Source organism: Leuresthes tenuis, unplaced genomic scaffold (assembly GCF_036924035.1).
Source record: "Leuresthes tenuis unplaced genomic scaffold, fLeuTen1.0.hap1 SCAF_13, whole genome shotgun sequence".
Taxonomy (NCBI): Eukaryota; Metazoa; Chordata; class Actinopteri; order Atheriniformes; family Atherinopsidae; genus Leuresthes; species Leuresthes tenuis.
In genome coordinates this window covers 14,718,902-14,739,702 of record NW_027325367.1, presented here as the reverse complement: position 1 = coordinate 14,739,702, position 20,801 = coordinate 14,718,902, and the positions used below count along the sequence as shown (strand labels likewise).

General features: G+C 40.1%; 2 protein-coding genes across 2 annotated transcripts in view; one reads left to right on the top strand and one right to left on the bottom strand.

Moving 5' to 3' along the window:
- The window catches only part of LOC140267309 (clathrin coat assembly protein AP180-like), a 29,248-nt gene extending 14,997 nt beyond the window's left edge, over positions 1 to 14,251 (bottom strand). Inside the window, exons 1-15 of the mRNA XM_072362543.1 lie at positions 13,639 to 14,251; positions 13,230 to 13,517; positions 6,804 to 6,946; positions 6,283 to 6,358; positions 4,991 to 5,093; positions 4,740 to 4,833; positions 4,536 to 4,647; positions 4,333 to 4,439; positions 4,200 to 4,241; positions 3,617 to 3,690; positions 2,833 to 2,838; positions 2,257 to 2,269; positions 2,030 to 2,163; positions 590 to 663; positions 297 to 311 (exon numbers count right to left, since the gene is read on the bottom strand). Of these exons, the coding sequence (XP_072218644.1) occupies positions 297 to 311; positions 590 to 663; positions 2,030 to 2,163; positions 2,257 to 2,269; positions 2,833 to 2,838; positions 3,617 to 3,690; positions 4,200 to 4,241; positions 4,333 to 4,439; positions 4,536 to 4,647; positions 4,740 to 4,833; positions 4,991 to 5,093; positions 6,283 to 6,358; positions 6,804 to 6,946; positions 13,230 to 13,359 (1,123 nt within the window). The 5' untranslated portion in view covers positions 13,360 to 13,517; positions 13,639 to 14,251. The remainder of the gene's footprint in view (positions 1 to 296; positions 312 to 589; positions 664 to 2,029; positions 2,164 to 2,256; positions 2,270 to 2,832; positions 2,839 to 3,616; positions 3,691 to 4,199; positions 4,242 to 4,332; positions 4,440 to 4,535; positions 4,648 to 4,739; positions 4,834 to 4,990; positions 5,094 to 6,282; positions 6,359 to 6,803; positions 6,947 to 13,229; positions 13,518 to 13,638) is intronic.
- A 1,663-nt stretch (positions 14,252 to 15,914) lies between these two features.
- On the top strand, positions 15,915 to 20,721 carry pgm3 (phosphoglucomutase 3). The gene is made up of 13 exons (XM_072362455.1): positions 15,915 to 16,022; positions 16,752 to 16,960; positions 17,156 to 17,340; positions 17,455 to 17,522; positions 17,618 to 17,751; positions 17,890 to 18,085; positions 18,578 to 18,735; positions 18,811 to 18,894; positions 18,970 to 19,068; positions 19,161 to 19,280; positions 19,381 to 19,503; positions 19,868 to 20,041; positions 20,167 to 20,721. Coding segments are annotated over exons 1-13 (1,641 nt in total). The 5' UTR covers positions 15,915 to 16,021; the 3' UTR covers positions 20,257 to 20,721.
- Positions 20,722 to 20,801: the final 80 nt, after the last annotated feature.

Here is a 20,801-nt window from a genome sequence, read left to right as displayed (position 1 = left end):
GAATATGTGGAGGAAGGGGAGAGAGAAGGCAGAGAGAAACAAAAACAGTACTCAGACTAAAGAGAACAGCTCAAGGAGACAAACAGGGAGCTAACTATGTGACATTAATACACTATAGTCTATTTCCATTTATTTGAATCAAACACTAATAGTGTGGCCAGATCACTTCAATTTTATGTTAGTGTTTGCTTGGAAGGAAAGTTAGTAAAATCATTGCAACCTGGAATATTATTTAAGACTACACTAGTCTGGATCAGAGTCTCTACAAGAGAAGTGAGGAGGGAAGTGAGACTCACCTGATCCAAGAAGATCTATGGAAGCAAAAAATTAAAGAAACAGAAAAAAAAAATATATATACATATCATTCTGGTATGTTTTTTTTTACAAGGAATAAAAAGGTTATTTTTTGAAAGTCTGGAGTATTTCATGCGCTAACTCTACTGTGGATTGACGACTACTCATTAACAAAGTCAAACGGCTAACTTGTGCCAGGTGTAGTTACTGCAGTTCACTGCCTGAGATGCTGGTAAGTGGGTGCGCCTGCCCTCAGATGAAGTGGCAGCTGATTTGACTAGAACGAACCACTCACCTCCCCAAGATGTCGGAGCAGCTGATGGTGCTGAGGGACCAGAGGAGGACAATGGATCCAGGTCCAACAGAGAGCTAAAGAATGACAACATTCAGCCCATGAATTCATTTCTGGGGTTCTTTCACCTCTTTACTTATTCATTTATTTGGTTAAAAAGGTCTCATTTTCAGTACAACTGAGTAAGTTGTAATGAACAAAAGCAGAAGATATGGGGACAGTTACATTGGTCTTATTGTTAGTATTTGGGTTTTTTATTAGCTGTATCAAATTACACTCTTAAGCCCAATGTAATGTGCGCTGTAAGAAGGTTTCTTTCTTTGGGTTAGAGTTATTGGTTTGAATTAGGATCTATTTTCTGTATTAGTCTTTTCTTGATGTGCCTTTTTGTTTCTAGTCGTTCTTTGATGATTTGCCTTAGTTATAACTTTTGTTTTCTTGATATAGTCTTAGACTGCTGGGATAGGCTCCAGCCCACCCGCTACCCGGCCGACGGATTGACGGTATAGAAAATGGATGGATGGATGGATATAGTCTTAGTCTTGTCTTGCCTCAATTCTGATCTTGAGCTTATCTTTGAGTCCTGGTCTCAATTCACTTTCTAGTTTATTCAGACTTAGCTTCCCAGATTCACCAGTATTTGTCCTCAGTCCAGTTTTACTCTGGATTTTGTTGTTAGCTTGTATTCTGATTGTGTTCTGTTTAGTTTTTAGTGTGTTCTGTTCAGGGCTTTCTTAAGTTTCCATTTTCTGTTTTATTTTGAAAGTCAGTTTTCTGTTACTTCCTGCTTGGTTGGCTTTGGTTGCGCATGTGTTTCCAGTTAGTTTGTATATGTCCTGTCACTATTAAGTCTCCTGAGTTTTCCTTGACAGTTGCCGGTTTGTTGTTGACATTATCCTTGTTTTTTTTAGTCTGGCTCTGCCTGTTCATTTTGGGTTTAGTTTATTTTGACTATCTTTGAGCACACAGAATTTCCTGTTGAGCAGCACTTTCATTTAGTGAGTTCAATAAAGACTTTTGGTTCTGCTGAGTTCCATCTCTGGCTGGTTTGCTTTTGGGTCCAAACTTCATCCCTTTTATCATGGACTTTAGCATATAGCTGACAACTACACCTATTATATCCATCATTGACAATGATGGTGATGGCAAACAGCATCCATGGGGTTTGAGGGCCGAAGCTAAAGCACGCATTTATAAAATATCACAATCACCAAGACGGTATAAAAGTTGCTACAATAATTGTATTACTGCAATGCAGGAGAAAACGTTAATACCTGTCAAAAGAAATAGTTGTTTGGTTTAGTCACATGATACTTACAAGCCCAAAAACTCTGCTTAAACTGCTTAAACTCTTAATGTTGATGTAATCCATTGCATTGTTTACCCGTAATCATAATCTTGGACATCATCAAGAAAAAGCAATAGAAGGAACCACAAACTTACTCTTCAGCTGGTTCTGGAGCAGCTGACGCAGCGGCACCGGCAGCACCATCCCCAGGAGGAGGCTGCAGTGTGGGAACAGCGTTTGAAGATTTGGCAGGAGTCGATGTTGGTGAGACGTTGTTTGTTGGAGACCCCTAAAAGATAGACATAGAAACCCTCGTCTGGCACTGCCTCAGACAGAAGGAGCACCATGAAAAATAAGAAGAGTTTTGCAATGTTCTTCTTACCTTTGTTGGAGACCTGGAAGTGGAAGAAAAGGAGGGTTGTAAGTGACAAAAATTAGCAGCTCCTCTTGACACAGACTATGTTAGATCTAGAGATCTGTCTGGATTCCACTTAGACAGATCTCAGGAGACCAAACAAATACCCAACATACTGCAGATTGCATCATATGTGATCATGCGAAGGGTTAATTCCCCAAGTGACATGCTGTACCTTAAGTTGAATACATCTATTGCATGAGAAATATAACAAAATCCAGACAAAATTTTTACTAAACAACTTCGCCTGGGAAAAAACCCTTCATGCACTGATCCACATCGCATATGACAGTACACATGTGGCTTACCATTTGTCTGCACATGTGTCTCTTTCAAAAATCACACATGAAGTCACAAAGCAACAAAACACATTTCCTCATGTGAATCAAGTTAGATGTGAAGCCCCATCTGCATTATGTGCACCTAATTCACATGTGAATAATGTGCAAATTTCTATCTTGTGTTGGGGTGAAAGCAAGTACATCTACATAGTTTTCTAAGCAGTTAGTAAACTCAAATACATAATTTACAATATATGCTCACCCTTCACTGTTGTTCCCAAATCAACATAAAGGAGAATAGAAAAGAGGAGGGGTTAAAGAAAATAATAAAAGTATGTTTTCTACCAACCTTTCTGGTGGTTCCTAAAAGATTCCATATTGTAGAAAATGACATTTACATGTTTGGGTTTTAGTACAAACAGCTACAACAATAAACAACTACAAACACTTATAAAGTGGAAGGTGACACTCGATGAGCCGATACTCATTCTGTACATTGTCCACTTCCTTTTCTTACTTCCTTCCCTCTCACATTTTCTTTATATTTTTACTAAACTCACAAATATCTGTGCATCGTGAGTGTTGGAATTAGGACACGTTTACGCTCAGATGTTTTAAAAATACAAGGTTACACCACTGCAAAAATCTGCATGATTATGGCTTATACATTTTACTATTCATGCTTTGCAACTTTCCTGTCACATGAACGTGGCCCTGCAGAAAATAACAGCCTGAGGATTTGTTGCCATCTTACAGTTGACAACCATGGATTGTGACAATTCTAGGTTTTGGACTAATGAACGGAAATGTTCCTAACACGGATTTTGTAGTGAAACTGAGCTGTTCGAGGTGAAACTTGAAAGACACATTCAGGTATCGTGTGATACGTCAACTTTGAAAAAAGGTAAAATCAGCAAAAGGCAAATCATGAAAACAGAAGAGCGAGATGGAGGGAGTAAATTGCATCTCAGCCTGATTTGCTTTTGTTTCAATGTAATTCCTGTTCTTCTCTGAAAAGAAAAAGACTATCCTAAACACTGTCTTACCCCTTCTTTCCACCTTTTACATCCTCCAGACCGTTCATGTGTGTTTCCAGAGACTCCAGGATACTGCTGGGAGCCTGACAAATAAAATAAAATAAAATAAAACTGGAGTCACCAAGAAATAATTCTTTCAACAAAACTCCAAGTAAACATTTCATCTACAAGGAAAAAAAGAGGGGCAAAGCTTCTGAAAATCTCACTGCAGCATGGACATGCATGCATAAGCACACAAACCCACACGTTTGCTTTGTCAAATTAAATTCTGTAATCAACATGTCAACACTTCATCCTGTAGTTAAACAGGCACTCAGCCAGGGCACCCTTTTGTTTCAGTTGTTACCGGGTCCTCAAGGGATTTAAAAGGACAGTCTTCATCATCTGAGTCAGCGAGATCCACCACAACCCCCGGGTGGAGACACTGAGTGAGGAGATGGTGTTGGATGAGACACACAGGCTTGTGTGTGTGAACGTGTGTGTGCTGGGATTGATGCTGTGACTGATTGATTCATGTGAGTCACATTCCTGCTCCCAATTCTTCAAAGGAATAATAAATAATAACATGGAGTTACTATGAAATGTAACTTACATAGTTGATGTCAGGAATGTCGTTTTTGTCCACCCCAACTGTCTGTTAAAGATAAGACCAATATCATCCCACTGCAGAGACTCAACACAGCTCAGTTATGACAGTGATGCTGAAGAGGACACTTTATCCCTACCTCAGCGAGCTTTATGAATTCCCCAATTTTTGTCACCCTGGTCAGGAACCTCTTGTAAATCTCCAAGGCCTCCTTACATTCACTTTTTTTCATCTTGAAGAATTTCTCTGTGCACAAAATCAAGATTTGAAAAGTCACAGACAGTCCAATTTGTATTTCTTTTTATCTACACTTACCGCATTAATCCTGCGTGGACTACAGACCTAATAGGTTGATGATTCCATCGTTGTAGGATGCAAACAGTTTGACCATGTCCTTGAAGAGAAGCAGGAATGCAGCATTGATGATCCCATTGTTCAGCTCCTTGGGGTGAACCTGAGAGGAGGTGGGGCAGGACAATGAGATTTTGATCAGCAAGATGAAAACCTCAGGAAAAAGACTGTAAGTGAATCAGAGAAAAGACGCACATCAAACTCCAGGAGTGTGTCGATCTGAGTCTGCAGAACAGGCATGCCTTTCAGCAGCTTCTCAGTGGTCATGGTTCTCATCACTCCCTCGGCGCTGAGAGGATCCAACACAAAGGGTATTTTACACAAAAGAATAGCAAGCACAAAGACATTAAAACTGTCCCTAAATGAGTGTAATACTAAATGACAAGAGCTTCAAGGAGGTACTATCTTAAGGATGTAGAAGAGAATGATATTTGATGTTAACGTACCCTTTCTTGACTCTGGTGAAATCGAAAGCCATCTGGCGGTAGGCAAAGGCTTTCTCGTTAAGGTACCGTCCGTACCTCCTGATGAATGTGGACATATCATAGCCTGAACAGATAGAGATCAAAACCAGGAAATGCTCAGCACTGTATTTCCTGTCACATGTTGGATATCACAAGCTTTCCGTGTTCCAGTGGGTAGCTACGTTAAACTGTGCCTTTAAGCATCAACAAATACGTTTACTATTGGGTTAGTGAGAATTTCAAGTTTGGGTGAGAGCAACTGAAACTGATCATTTCTTTACAAGATACTATGTAAAATGGGAAATGAACTAAACTAACTAAACTTTCTAAAGAGTGACAAGAAACTTCTTCAGAAGTTTACATTTGAATAATTATATTTCATACAACAAGTTTCTGTCAACAGCCCAAAACTGACACATTTTATTGTGTTATTAGGAATAAAACAGAAACTTAAAAATAAGGTTGTGAATGAGGTATCAACATAACAACGTAACAACCCCCTCCAACCCCTACCTCAGTTAAATATTTACAGAATATGGGCAAGAATAAAACTGGAAAGTTTAGTTTACATCAGTGCGACTGAACCGGAGATTTATGGTTCGAGCATTTAATCAAATGGATTGTGAAAATTTCATACATTTATCATAACTTGATTTTAAAGGGTTAAAATCTCAACCAAAATCACCAATGAACTGCAATCATAAGAGACTCATTTTTGGAAATGTTATGTTAATCGTTCAAATATTACACTATGTGTAATATGCTCTTATCTCATTAATACGAAATATGCAAAGTATAGTCAAATAAACACATCGCAATGTATCTTGGATGTTCTTTTTCCAGCAGTGTGAAAGATGATATATTATCAAAATAACCAAAAACACTTCTTACAAACCATAAATTTGGCAGCTTTGATAATCTCTAACATCCAAACATTTCTAATTTTCTAATGTTTTGAAAAAAACGTGTGAGGTTTGTGCTTTTGTTTTACTAAATTTAGCCTTTACTGCAAATGTATCCAATAGTAACCATGAAAAATACCAGGCTTTGTGAAATATATAGTTCATTTCTAGAGAAAAACATACTGTGATAAAATGTTTAAACAACATTTGAGAATAATTCATGAGACATCAGACATTGAAAACATGTGTTTGCATGTGTTCTTCTATTTACCAGATGTCTGTCTTTATGTGGATCCTTCTTGTTTTGTACCTATTTTGGCATGATATACATAATACATATACATTTATACAGGATTAATTCTATCTTCTTACCATGAGAGCCGGTTTTGTCGATGAAATTGCTGAGGTTGAACAAAGAGGTTCTGGAAGCCAGGTACTGAATGAACCTCTGAGAAAGAAAAATACATTTTACATGTGTGTCGCAAGGACAGATATTTAGATTCCACTTAGACAGATATTTAAATTCCAAAAACCAAACAAATATTTAAATTCCACTAATCAGGACTTATGTTGTTGTGCTTTTTTAATATCTTTATGCAGCAGATTTTACAGATCTTGTGTTCACACAGGACACACTGCATTCCGTGTGTTTGAACATCTGAGGTCAAAGCCTCTGTTTATCTGCACAACATCAGACTTCACACGTGAGGGAACCACAAACTGGCCTCAAAAGATATATTTTAGCTCTCTGATGCGGTAACTCATTCATTATACAATTAAAATGGGTGATAACCCATTCATTTGTATTCTTTCTCATTCATCTTATTATAGGAAATATAAGTGGAACAGATCCATTGCTCCATATGTGCTCAGGCAGTATGGCACTCACTAACCTCATTGCCGTGAACACACATGTGATGAGTGGTGACGAGGGCCTTGAAGACCACCACCCAGCTAGCATTGGTGGCTCGTTCAAACAACGTGTCAGCCATCTGAGGGATGTTCACGTTGGTGGTGTTGGTGGCTGACACCAGGTCTGCAACACAGCCACAAGGATATTAAGACATCTTTAATCTGTCAAAGCTCCCCTTCTATTTAGTGCCATGTAACACTCATCAGATAGCATACATTAAAAAAGGTAAGTCTTTTCTAGATTTTCCTCATAAAAATGTCTGCATAGTTTGCTGCTTTGATTAAACTGTTCTGATTAAACTCTGGCGAAGAAGAGGCTGAGTGCTCACTGCAGAGCTGCTCCAGACACCCATGAGAATATTAAGCCAGGAAGAAGACCCGACACACATACAGAATAAGATTGGCACAAGAACCCACACACACACAAACAGGCACACACACACATGCTGACAATGCAGGCAGAGACAGTAAGATGCTTTGTCATCCCTTCCACTGGTTGTCATATCCCTGGTTGACACTAAGACAGAGAGCTCTCTAAAAGCGAGGGGTTTACACCACTACATAAACACCAAGTGGAATACAAAACATACAAGTGCAGCAGGAAGTGTGCAGACATGTAACATTTGATTTCAATGATACAGGTTAAAGTGTACAATGGAATCTAAACAATGACTCTGTGTTCTGTTTAGAGGAACATGAAGTAAAACACATACATAATACCGCAGTTTATTTTAGGCACACTTTCTGCTACACTGATGATGAGCAGTTTTCCTTCACTTTAGCAAGAAAAGCAAAATGTTGTTCTGGTAACACAAATGTCACTGCAACCATCAGAAAGGTAGTATTTAGACAGTTGCTAAATATATGATTTTGTAAGGCTACAAGTTTTTTCAAGATGACAGTAACAACACGGTGCAAGATACAGACGTGAAACTTTGTGGGTAAATGAAAATCAAAAGAAAGGTCAAGTTCTTAAGCCATTCTGGTTCAAACTGAGTAAGGGGACTGAGCAAATCGATCATTTTCTTCTTAATCTACTCTCACATAATATCTAAAAAATTATTAATTTGGACACCCTGAAACTATAGACTGTTTATAATTCTGAAATAATTCATCAGTTATCAAGTTGTGTGGTTTCATCAAATCCAGTCTGACTTCTAGGATGTCTACTGGAATAAGTCTGCCTGCTTCATTTCAGGCTGCATTCTCCTCTCCTGTCCTAGAATGTTAAGGTGCGGCCAAATCTTTTTCCACTGCTTACGCAATGCTGTTGAGACAAGTCTGACAAGAAAAAGTAAACCACAGATTGGGATAATCTCTACATTTTTCATCCAATCCTTCATATCGCAGCATGTGCATCTCCAATATTAACCAACAAACACGTTAACGTTAAGAAGGTCGGTTCAAATCCTGTGTGAGATCTTCTTTGGTTCTTTAGTTTCAATTTCACTCTCTGTTTTGTTTGGTTTCGGTAACAAGAGAAGGACCCGGCTCTTTTGGTTCAGTGGAAAGTTGACACTGTAGTGATGATCTAAAATGGCAATATTTTATATCAGAAAGTGGGCTGGTCTTATGTAATTGGAGCCCATTTTACGTCATCTGTAATATTAAAGCATAAGATTTTCTTATATCAATGCCTGAAACCTTATACTTGTGCTTCAACAAACTGGTATCAACAAATTACTTTTCTCATTGATTGATGATCATACTTATATTTCTATCCACACCAATGCCATCATGAGTTTTGAGATAGGATATCTTGGGCTATTGTATTCAGGGGTAAAATCAGTCAAACATTAGTATATTGCTGGATGTTCGACAATCTAGTCATGCAATAGAGTCCCTAAACATATTTAACATACATGATATAAATAAACACAAAGGCAAATTATGTATTTGTGCTCAAATTAAAATAGCAAGTAGACTATAAATTAAGAAGGTCAGGCTGCAGCGTATCTATACAGATAGCAGTGCAACAAATATTGGCAGGCTTCAACACTAATGGAAAGAAAGGAAGGCCGTTAAACTCAATAAGCCTTGGATTTTCCCTCAAATAGGTATCTCTCTGTAATTCATGCAGGACTTACGATAAAGTACGGCAGCAGGTTGAACAGAGGGGTTGAGGGTTTCTACAGTTGGGGCGCGTAAACAGATTAATGCTAATCTCTGATCCAAGTCTTTTTGTGGCGGATGTCTGGCAGTCCACCCCCATCACAACACACTTTAAGCACATCCACACCTCACACACCCTGTTTGAACACATCGCCATTATTAGCTTTTTGTCGCAAGACTGTAAGATGTTAGACAGTAATGACAATCTTCCTAGTACAAAACGGACACCAAAAGTGATTGCAAAGAATATAAGTGATTAATTATTTTAAAGCTATGTTTTATCTGGCTTTAAAAGCTGATGGTATAATCACAGATCTTCTTCTGATCGTTATGTAACTAATTATACTCCAGTCTGTATGTACAGCTTGACCAGATGGTAACAGCCACACAGTAGCTGCTCTAATGGAGCCTGATGTTTTCATATTTAATGAAGGCAGCATGCGACATTTGTCACTTAATTCAAATGTCTATGTTTCCTTTCTCCCACATTGGTGCTTTGTATTCTGTTCTGTTCGATTCATCAGTCTTCACCTTGTGTTGGATTTTATTCCCTTTTTCCACAGTCTTCTTCAGCCTTTTGAAATGATACACACACAGGGACATGGTCCACAATGGTGAAATGTGATTATATAACATTATCATGTCACTGGCTCAGCTACAAGCCAATATTTCTAGTAACATCATGAGCACAGTACCCATCCACAGACATTTTTTTCTCAATTGCTCAGCTGTAAATAACTGTGTGTATGGGTCTGTGATTTCTATCTTTTCTGGGGCCATATATCATAGGCAATAATCCAATTTCTGTTGTGGTATCACCACCTGAAACAGACACTCACTGACATACAACTTGTGTGTTTGTGCATAATGAGGATTGGCAGAGCTAAATAAAGATTCTTACGGTAATCCACAGCCTAGAGGAGGGTTCTAAGAATGAACTGTGAGACCTCACGCTGTGCAAGTGAGTGTTGGGTGTGTTTTTCTACTCTGTTTCCGAGTCTGAACAGGATTGTTGTGTTGTATAGTTACACAACAAATCCCTAGTGGTAGCCAGAAAAGTCCAGATGAAGGTAACTAAAGCACACATGTGCATATTGTGAATGCTGAATGTTGGACCAGAAATGACGTCTAAACAATTTGTGAGGTCACAAATCACGCTCATACCTGTAGGCCTGCCTCCAAATATCAGAATTTCAGAGCACACCCAGAAAATAAATATTTTCATTACATGAATGTTAGGACAGCCTTCTGGTGACAAATGCTGCACCTACATACAGTAAAACTCAAACAGTAAACTGTTGGAAAAAGAAAAAAAGTACACTGTTGAGTGGAGGGGGGCTTGAAATATAGTTTGACATTTTGGGGAATTAATTCAAAGATAAACATTTAAGCTGATTTTAACTATGGGTAAGAAAGAGAAACAACTGGTTATATTAACTTTCAATAGATTTACCTTCTAAACACAAAAAAGACCTCATCGAGTTAGCGCTCCAGGCTAGAAATAGCTAAATATATAACCCCAGAACAACCACTTCTTGCCTTTACACTTAAATTAATGAGGTATGACAATTTGATAACTATTAAGATACTAGTGGGTAGGCTGGAAATTGACTAATGTACACACCATACCATGGATTAAACACCCTGGGAACATATCAGCAGCCGCCTGATGGCTTCACCTCAGGTAGATGCACACAAAATTTCTGGGTTTCTTGTGTAGCCAGCAGATCTGAATAACAGACATTCATTTTCTATGCATACTTTATGCTATTTAGGGTCTTGGCAGGGGCCTGGAGCCTGTCCTAGCTGCCAGTGGGTGAGAGGCAGGATACTTGCTGGACAGATCGCCAGCCCACCACAGGACCAACTCAGAGAAAAACAACCATGCTATCTGAACAGCCAGCCACACAATCTGGGAACGTATGGTTACAAAAATCTCATCCCTTCTATACAAATTTTGCTTATTCGTGTGCAGATATCTGCTTATAGAAACAAGCAAACGGTTGTCTGACATAATTCCAATATATTTACACTCAAGTTTAAATAGCTGTTGTCATTATTCCGTGACATTTTCTATAATGACGTTTAAAATGTAATTCTTTTTATGTTCCTCACAAAAAGCAAAAGTTCAGGACAACATATTAAGTCCATTCATCAGAACAGCCCTGTCTACACCCAGCATGTTTGCAGCTTGATTTATCTTCAGTTCAAATCTGCTGCCCGAGTGAATTCAACAGGTTCTCTAGAAATTTGAAACACATGCCCTCCAGGTTTTTTTCACTATATCTGCCATGTCTGGACATGACTAAATCATCCCATTTTGTTACATTTTGTTACAGAGAGAAAGAACTTGCAATGCTGCACAAAATTTCAATCAAAAGGCCATCCATTTTCTTTTTTTTTTTTACTTCATATAGATTAAAGTCCTGCATACATGTGCAACCTTCACTGTTTTTATTTTGCCACTGAATCATGCGTCTGTAGGCACTTGCCAAACGAACAACTCTATATTTCTAGCTACACTAACACTTGCTTATCTTTAACATTGTGTGACAGTACGATGAGCGTAAAAACAATGCACTCATTTCACCTCAGAGCATCAGTAATGTTTGCATTAACACTCATTATTTTGGTGTGTTTTGATTACAGAACTACTGTACCATTTTGTATCATTGTGATTGCGCCTGCAGTGAGATGGCAAGCCCTGTCATTTGCCCTCTTCTTTCTCACTGTCCCACTCTGTCATTACAGTGGCTATCCTGACACTTGCAATCTGTTGCCATGGCAACTACACTGCACAACCACCTCTACCAACAGGCATGCACGTCCACCCCAAGGGTCACTGTGTGTATGTCAGAAAGCAATAACTGTGAGCTCTCTGGTTATGCACTGCACTAAAAATTGATTATTATATGCTATGGCTGAATTAAGTGGCCTCAGCTTGGATCACTGAATAAATTACACTTACTGCTTACAGTTTGAGGTAACTTGTTTGAGTTACTTGTTGCTACTTTCATCCACTTATTTTCAGCCTTTGATTGTGTCATCGTCATCTTGGTGCATGCATTTTTCTTTGTTTTGAGGTGAGCACTTTTTGTCTCATCCAAGATTTCAAGACAAGCACTGTGGCATAATATACATACCAGAAGTCCATTGAATTGCCCCAGAAATAGACACAACACAACCGCACTGATTAAAAACCAAATGGGCAAATATTGTCTGTATTTTGAATGTATGCAAATATCATTATTAATCAAATGAAATGCTCGTACAGGTCTGCATTTTTTCAAAATCGAACATCAAGATTAAAGAGAAAAATTAGGTGTATATCACAGACAGTTTGCCAAACAGACATAAAAGTCAAAGTCTGTGCTGGGAAGATAGTGACAGAAAACAAACACACAAAGACACAGCAGAGAATGTGGACGCAATGGTCTCTGGTGCATTCTAGCTTTAGCCTTATCACCTTTGGCTGTATAAATAATGCAAAGCAGTCATTGGCTGATTATTAAATTATTCAGCAGGGGAGCGGATCACAAGATATAAGTCCCGGAGCAAGATACGGGACCGAACCTTTCTTGTCATGAAAACATACAGAAACGGGGGAAATCAAAAGCAACATGGAACCAACCAGAACACCAGTCATCTGTATTCAGTGCCATGCCACTGCTTTGGTTTGACTCAGTATTTGTGGTGGATGACAGTGACTAATCATGATTTGTCATAAGGTGGCCCCTGCTGTCATCTCTAGATGTGTCAATAAAGCTGTGATGATTAAACTCTGCTGTGACTTCACAGTCCTATACTGACCCAAACTCACTGAGAGACAGGGTGCATGTTGCTCAGACAGCATAGCTTGAAATTTACCTTTTGAAACTTACATTTTATCATTTCCACACTTTATCGCCTCTGCTGGAGTCTGTTTCAGTGTGAATTTTGGCAAACATGGTGTTATGATAGCACAAAGAAAAGGAAATAAATTTGGTCTGTCTGCCTGTCTTCAATAATGACCTCTTTTCCAACCCTGTCACTGTCTCCTGATCTCCCTTTCTATCACCAGGTTTAAATAATCTTCACTGGAGGCTGACACAAAGGGTCAATAAAGGGGTCATCATCGTGGGTACATCATTTCATTATGGCACCACACCCAATTAGGATGAAAGACTCAGCAAATAGCTACTTATAATGGTGATGATGACATGTGTGTTTGTGTGTGCATACTATGAGCCATGTTAATCGAGGCCCTTTAGAGATGCTATATGCATTAGGAGAAGAGGCGAAAGGGCTATACTTACAGTCCAGGTGCTTTTTCTTGGGCGCCATCACTTCATGAGTGGTGGCTTTGCAGACAGAGCGGGCCATATCTGATCCCGTTAGCTGGTACTGCGCAGCGGCGATGCGATCCGTGAGCGTTTGCCCCGACATTTTATCTCCGTGCAGTCAACCACCTCAGGAATCTATAATACCACTGGCCGAAATAAAAAAAAAATGTATATATATGTATGAATATAACCCGGCTTCCTGTTGGTTGGGTGAGATGGGACCAGTGCTTTCCTATTTCCGACTGATAGGCCCGTGACCTTCTGTGTGGGCGGAAAAAGACAAAAAAAAAAAAAAAAAAAAAAAATTACCATATAAATATTACTTTAGAATGAAATTGTGAGGTGACGTTGATACCGTGCGCTTTGACATTAGTAGACTTACGCAAGGTTGTGAATTCCCCTTAGCTCGTCCCGTTATAGGCTTCGACCGTTCAGTTCAGCACCTTGGACAGCTAAAGCCACTCGGTTATGTAACCCTCTTTCGGCAATGAAAGCTATTTCCTTACCCCGCAGCAATTCTTTAAAAAATTGGCCGGTGAAAAAGGCTGCAAGATCGAAAAATCCCAAAATATGCGTGAATCAAAAAATGCTAATCAGCACTCCATAAATCGGGACATCAGGTTTGACTGGCTTTCCTCCCGCCTCGGTGCATCGGGATAAAAGAGCTTTCAAAATAAGAGGAGAACCCGCAGTGTCTTCTTCTGCTGTCAGACACGAGCGTTTCGCTATCCTTTTATGCGTCCGCCGCCTCAGGTGCTGTGGTCGCCTCCTCAGACCGACAGAGAACGTGCACCCCTCCCGGTGGTGTTACCAGCGCTACGCTGCGCACGATTCACTGAAACAGGAAAAGACGGGCGGGAATACCCTCTCCTTGCTTCTGCAGTTTGTCTTTATTTTTTCTTTTCTTTTTATCAAGTTTATATATCCTTCCATCTAGACTCTAGAGGGCTAGTGGACACGGCTGGACAACTCGCGTCGTAGGCTATCCCACATATATCCTATGTTGTTGGGGTGACGACGTGGGGTCACTGTACGGGAACTGTTGTCACTATGCGACAAAGGGTTAATTTACGAGCGTGACTATGGTTTGTGCGTTGCCGCATGTACTATGCATCACAGGTGTGCAAGCAGCAGATGATGAAGATGACATATTTCTTCATGTGCCCTCAAACCGACCAGTATAGGATGTACGGTTAAGATTAGCTTTTGTGAGGTATTCTATTATCGCTACGTTTTTATTGTTTCAAAAACACAGATTAAAACATTTTTTAGGCGTTTCTTGATAATGGGGATGAAAAATGCAATTAGCCATTTACACATTTTGAGAAAACAATACATGTTATTGTAAAGAATTTTTTATGCCATTTTAACTATGCCATGTGGTTTTATTATATGGCGCGATACTCCGCGCTTTCCCGTAGAATGTTAAGCAAAGATTAATCTGTGGGCAAGAGTGCTCTGACGTGCATGCTCAGCGTAATGCGTGATATGACGTATACGGAAATGTGGTCCAATCAATTATTAAGAGGTCTTTCTCAGCTCTTTTCCTTAATCTCCTGAAAAACATCATGGTGAGCAGGTAGAATTGTAGGAGAAATTGAAAGGAATTATGGGACGGAATTATTCCCTTTCTCCCATAAAGTATGATCCACTGCTAAAGGAGATAATTAAGCAAGCATAGCATCTTGCTCTCATCATACTACGTAGATATTTCTGGGTCATTTCACTCAGTTAAACAGATTCCTAAACTAAATAGACTATTCAACTTGAGCCCTAAAAACTGAAGGGTGTCACCGCCCCGTTATTTATTATTTATCTATTTTTTTCTAATCTTTATTGCAGATTTACAAATAGTAACAGTCGGTACGAAAAAGGGAGAAAAAAAGACAATAGTACTAGCCAGACTGTGCAAGAGTCTCCTCTTTTTTTCTTCTTCTTTGATATGCTTTGCTGGAATAATCTGAACAAATGCAGTAAATTATTAAAGCACCTGCGATCATAAATGGAATTAAAGTATGCTTGGCACAAACGAGTTTCTACAATTCACACAAGGTTAAAGGTCACCTTTATGGGGATGACTACATTATGAGCACCTTTATTCGTCAAAGCGGCCTGCAGTGATTCATGGGTCAGTGTTATGTCACTTAACAGACATAAAAAAATTAAATAAAAATCACAGTCCTCTGAAAACAGACTATTGTTCAAGACTAGGCTACTTTGAAAGGTTACAAGAAAGTCTGGTTGCTTGGAGGCTAAATATAAAGTTGTGAGAAATCAGCATCATATCATATCATATATCATATTAAAGTAATGGGCTAAGAATAAGGCACATAAACAGTTTATCCACTTAATAGGAAAGCATTCACAAAGTCTTATCTTCTACATCTTATCTTGTTTTTTTTTCTTTGCGAATTTTGTTGGCAAGAAGCAACAGTTGAAATTGAAGTTGCTATTTGAGGAGATATTTGACACAAAGTCGGGACGTTACATCAATGCTGTGACGAAGAACAAAACAAAAAAACTGTAGTGAAAGGGAACAAGGACGGAGGCACATTTTGTTCTGGTCTGTTTAGAAGAATCTGGGTGGGGTTAGCTGGAGCCAGAAGATGGCAGTAACACAGCTTTAATAAAACAAGCTGCCGTAAAAAACTCAACGAAGAAGAACTCCGGTCTCAGTGAATCGTATCCACTGACAAGAGCCACGCTGTCACAAGGAAAAGCAGGAAGCTACCTCAGCTGCACTGAAGCTCCAGGAAACACAAAACAGTAAGTGAATTAGAAAGACATTCAGCTTTGTCCTTTAGCTGTAAGCGCCGTGCTCGCGTTCTGTTGCTGTCAGGTAATGTGACTTCAGCTAACTTGTGGAAGGGTCCACGTCAGAGAGTTTTTATATCGGGTTTCACCGTGCCGCCACGGTCACGCCTTCCCGCAAAACGCCACAGCGTTCAAAATTGAGTATCGTCAACTTGCTGCGTGTTAACTGAACACACATGAAGTAGGCTCAGAGAAACAAGTTCAAAAGCGAAACATGCAACTATAAGACGGACTGCGGGAGAAGGGTGTCACTCCCTGTATGTATATATGTATGTATGGATGAGGAAAAACATGTTAGCCGGGGGGAGGAGCCGTTGCCTTTAAACAGGGACTGTCTGTTAAAGGGATCCAGGTTTATTGAGTCATTAATCGATAAGATCCATGCGTCCCGGAGAAAGGAAAGAAAATACCAGCAATCGAATGCAAGAATTAAACGTATCCATCAAATTTACGGACGTCATTTATTAGTTGTTTTGTTGCATCAGTCACACGGTTGAAGTGGGCGTGTATGCCGTTTTCTTCGTTGCATCTCTTCTTTTCCGGAGATTCGGTTTATTGAGCTTATCTCTTTAGTTAGCGATACATTATTGCTGCAGTTGGCTGTATACTTTGCCCTCGGGCAGTGCTTGATATGTTTAGTTACAAATACCTAAATGCTTACTCCACCGCTATGTTTTTCAGTGACTGCTAACTTTGAAGAGGTTCTCAAACAGTCAAGTCAGCACCCTAAGCCTGCAGGGTTGGTTTTGGAGTATGGCACATCTGGCTTTCGGACCAATGCCAAACAGCTGGACCACATCATGTTCAGGATGGGCATGCTGGCCACGCTACGTTCCAAGAAGACCAAAGCTACCATCGGAGTCATGGTGACCGCATCGCACAACCCTGAGGTCAGGCTCTCCGTGTTTTGAGGTTTTCTTCTTTAAATGCACTCATTGTAAATTTGACATATTCAGTATCTCAATTCTCCTTTGTCTTCTAGGTCATTTTGCAGACTTGAATACATCCTTTTACAAATAAACCATAATCACAACACTCCGCCTCAGCCCTATCCTCGTGTATTCTTTATTGCACTTGATTTTCAGGAGGACAATGGGGTGAAGCTGGTTGACCCGATGGGAGAGATGGTGACCCTGACATGGGAGGGCTACGCCACCCAGCTGGCCAACGCTGAGCAGGAGGATTTGCTCACAGCTCTGAAGAACATAACAGAGAAGGAGGTCATAAACTTGAGCCAGGAGGCAAACGTGTTCGTGGGAAAAGATACCAGGTATATAAAACTTAAAACAGGCAAGTACAGATTTAGGTGGAGTGTGAACCTTCTTGCTGTGCAGGAATTGATTCCTCACGTTTACATTTTTGTGAATTTGTCGTCTGACTGTAGGAGCAGTAGTGCCAGACTCTCACAAGCAGTGTTGGATGGAATTAACGCCCTTGGTGGTCACAGCAAAGGTGGAGTTTATTTAAAGATCTGATCAGTCTTTGCTGTTTTTGCATTTTTCTTGTCATGGACCAACCTTCCAATGCTATGTTGTGTTTCCTATCAGACTTTGGCTTGGTGACCACCCCACAGCTCCACTACATGGTTTGCTGTCAGAACACACAGGGTAAATATGGAGATGCAACAGTGGAAGGATACTACAGCAAACTCAGCCAAGCTTTCAGTCAGCTCACTAAGAATGTAAGAAAATAGGGTGTGTCGTGCGTTCTTGTTCCTACGTTTAGTGCTTTCTCTCCAAGGGTGTGTGTTTTCCCACAGCACTCTATCATAAATGTTTAACTCCCTTCCCGTATCCAACCCTGTTTTTCCCTCTGGAAGGCGTCCAACCGTACAGACGACCAGAAGCACCTCTGTGTAGATGGTGCTAATGGTATCGGAGCCCTGAAGGTGCGGGAAATGGAAAGTTACCTGAAGAATGACCTGCAGATGTCTATCTTCAACGACGGCAGCAAAGGGAAGCTGAACTTCCAGTGTGGAGCCGACTTTGTCAAAGTGCAGCAAAAACCTCCAACAGGTGTGGCTTCAATTGAAGATGGAGCCATTTGTTATCATTAACGCTAATGCTCTGTCACAATATTTACATTTGAGCTTTTTGCTAAAATTTGCCTGAGACTGATGGCATCTCTTAAGGTTACCATCACCTTTTATAATCCACTCGACTAACATGGTGGCGTAATACAATTACAACAGTTGTGACTTTAAAATCTTGAGAGCACCTAAAAAAAAGAAATCTTCAAGTTATGAATGTAACTACAGATTCTTCATTTTGCAATTGAGAGGTTGTTGGATTTTCAAAAAAGATAACTTTTTCCAAGCCTCTCCCCTTAAAGATGCCTCTAGAGATTCAGTTGCTGTGACTAGACACGGAGGAGAAGTCTATAGCGCTCTCTCTCAAAAAATAATAGGTCGTATGTCCTATGCGAAAAGCATATGGTGAACTTTGACTTTGACTTTTTGTTTTTAATTTACCACCTCTGTCGGTTTCCTCTCTGTTCCCTGTATGAAGGCATTGAGATAAATCCCGGAGATCGTTGCTGTTCCTTTGATGGGGACGCTGACCGAATCGTGTACTACTACACCGACTCTCAGGGACTTTTCCACCTGTTGGACGGAGACAAGATCGCTACTCTCATCTGCACTTTTCTGAAAGAGCTGCTCAATCAGGTATACTCTCACATACAAACGGGTTAACAACAAACAGGCACACACTCGCTAAGGCGTTCCTTTCTGCACACACAGGCTGCTCTTGACTTGAAAATTGCAGTGGTTCAAACCGCCTATGCAAACGGAAGCTCAACACATTATGTGGAGGACACTATGAAGGTGAGAGAACACACAAAGTGCACTCCTTTTTGCTTTTACTTTTGTTTTTTTCTCACAAATTTGGGTGTCACTTAGGTAATAATAAAGTGCACCAAGACTGGAGTGAAGCATCTTCATCATGCGGCACAGGTGTTTGATATTGGTGTGTACTTCGAGGCAAACGGCCATGGGACTGTAAGTAGACACACGCTCACGCTTATGATCACCAGTCCAGCACCAGTAATACAAACCCGTTGTACTTTTGGTACCTTTTGCATTGTGGCCAGGTGTTGTTCAGTAAGGCGGCTGAGGAGAAAATTCACCAGCTTGCCGAAGACGGCAGCATCAGCAGCGAGAGGAAGAAGGCAGCTCTCTTGCTGCAAAGCACCATCAGCGTCATCAACCAGGTACACGCACACACCCACACTGAACTGACTGTGTGGAAAGGTTGTGCAAACACTGGAGCGATTTGTAAATTTATTATTTCCCTCCTTGTTTCCTTCAAAGACTGTAGGAGATGCCATATCTGACATGCTGCTGATTGAAGCCATATTAGCCATCAAAGGGATGACAGTGCAGCAGTGGGACACCATCTACACCGACCTGCCAAACAGGCAGCTCAAAGTTAAGGTACACATACAGTCATGCACTGCAGAGTATGATATTTCAGGCAGTTTGTAATCGATTCATTCGGAGGTCAGGGATGGCTGCTAAATGCAATCTGAGTGTCAAGGTTATGAAGTCTATGGAAGATGTTGATTGAAAATATGACCACACTATTATTTTATGTTCCATTCCTCATCCATCCTGGATGCAGAATTAGTATACCGCTTAATGTGCATCACCGTTTTCATGAACTAACATTAAGACTTTTGCATTTTTCTACCGAATCATAAAACTTCCCACAGTACCACACAAGTTTGTTGTGCGACAGCTTCCACAGACAGCTGCACTTGAGCTTCGTCTGATTTATTTTAATTTTTTTCCCCTGGAGGTTGCCGACCGCAGGGTGATAGACACGACAGATGCAGAGAGACGGGCAGTGAGCCCAGCAGGGCTGCAGGATGCCATTGACGGTTTAGTGAAGAAGTACAGACAGGCTCGCTCCTTTGTGAGGCCCTCCGGCACCGAGGACGTGGTGAGAGTTTATTCAGAAGCAGACACGCAGGTGAGAAATATTCCTTTTTGGGAAGATTTGCTCCTAACTTTCATGCTTATGTCAGTGTTTAAAGATACCCGTGGGGTTGTACTGCGTTGTGAATCATGCTGTGGCTGCCCTGTGTTGCGTTTCAGGAGAGTGCCGATGCTCTGGCGCATGAAGTCAGCCTTGCGGTGTATCGTCTCGCAGGAGGAGTGGGGGATGAACCCAAACCTCTTCACTAGAAGCACATCCACAAGCTGCAATTTCTCATGTTTGCGTTTTTTTTGGTTTGCAAGGGAGGGGCCAAATGACTTTATAATATTTAATTGCACTCTTTATCCCGCTATGTGCGTTTCCATGACTGTGATTATTATGCACACACTACAGTGTGATACATTTACAGGAAGGGATTGTATTTAAAAAAAAAAAAAAGCTCTTCGTTATTAACCTTCTGTGTAATATAAATGAGCTACTGTACTGTATACATGAACAATGTGATTTCAAATATCAATTGTCAACTATTTTTACGAGGTTTTCACAAGGGTTTCAATCAAGATTTCTTTTTTAAATTGTAACCTTTTTTTTTTTTTTTTTTACTGGCACCGTAATTCATTTCTTTGCTTTTCAATACAATGATATCAATAGTTTATATGTCAGTTGAAAAGACGGCTGCTTTGATTTTAAATAAATGATTAATAGGAGGATAAGCATTTCCTTTTTTTATCACAGTGAAGCAACATTGATAGGAACTTTTGATTTCATGAAAACACCAACTTTGCTTGCTTGC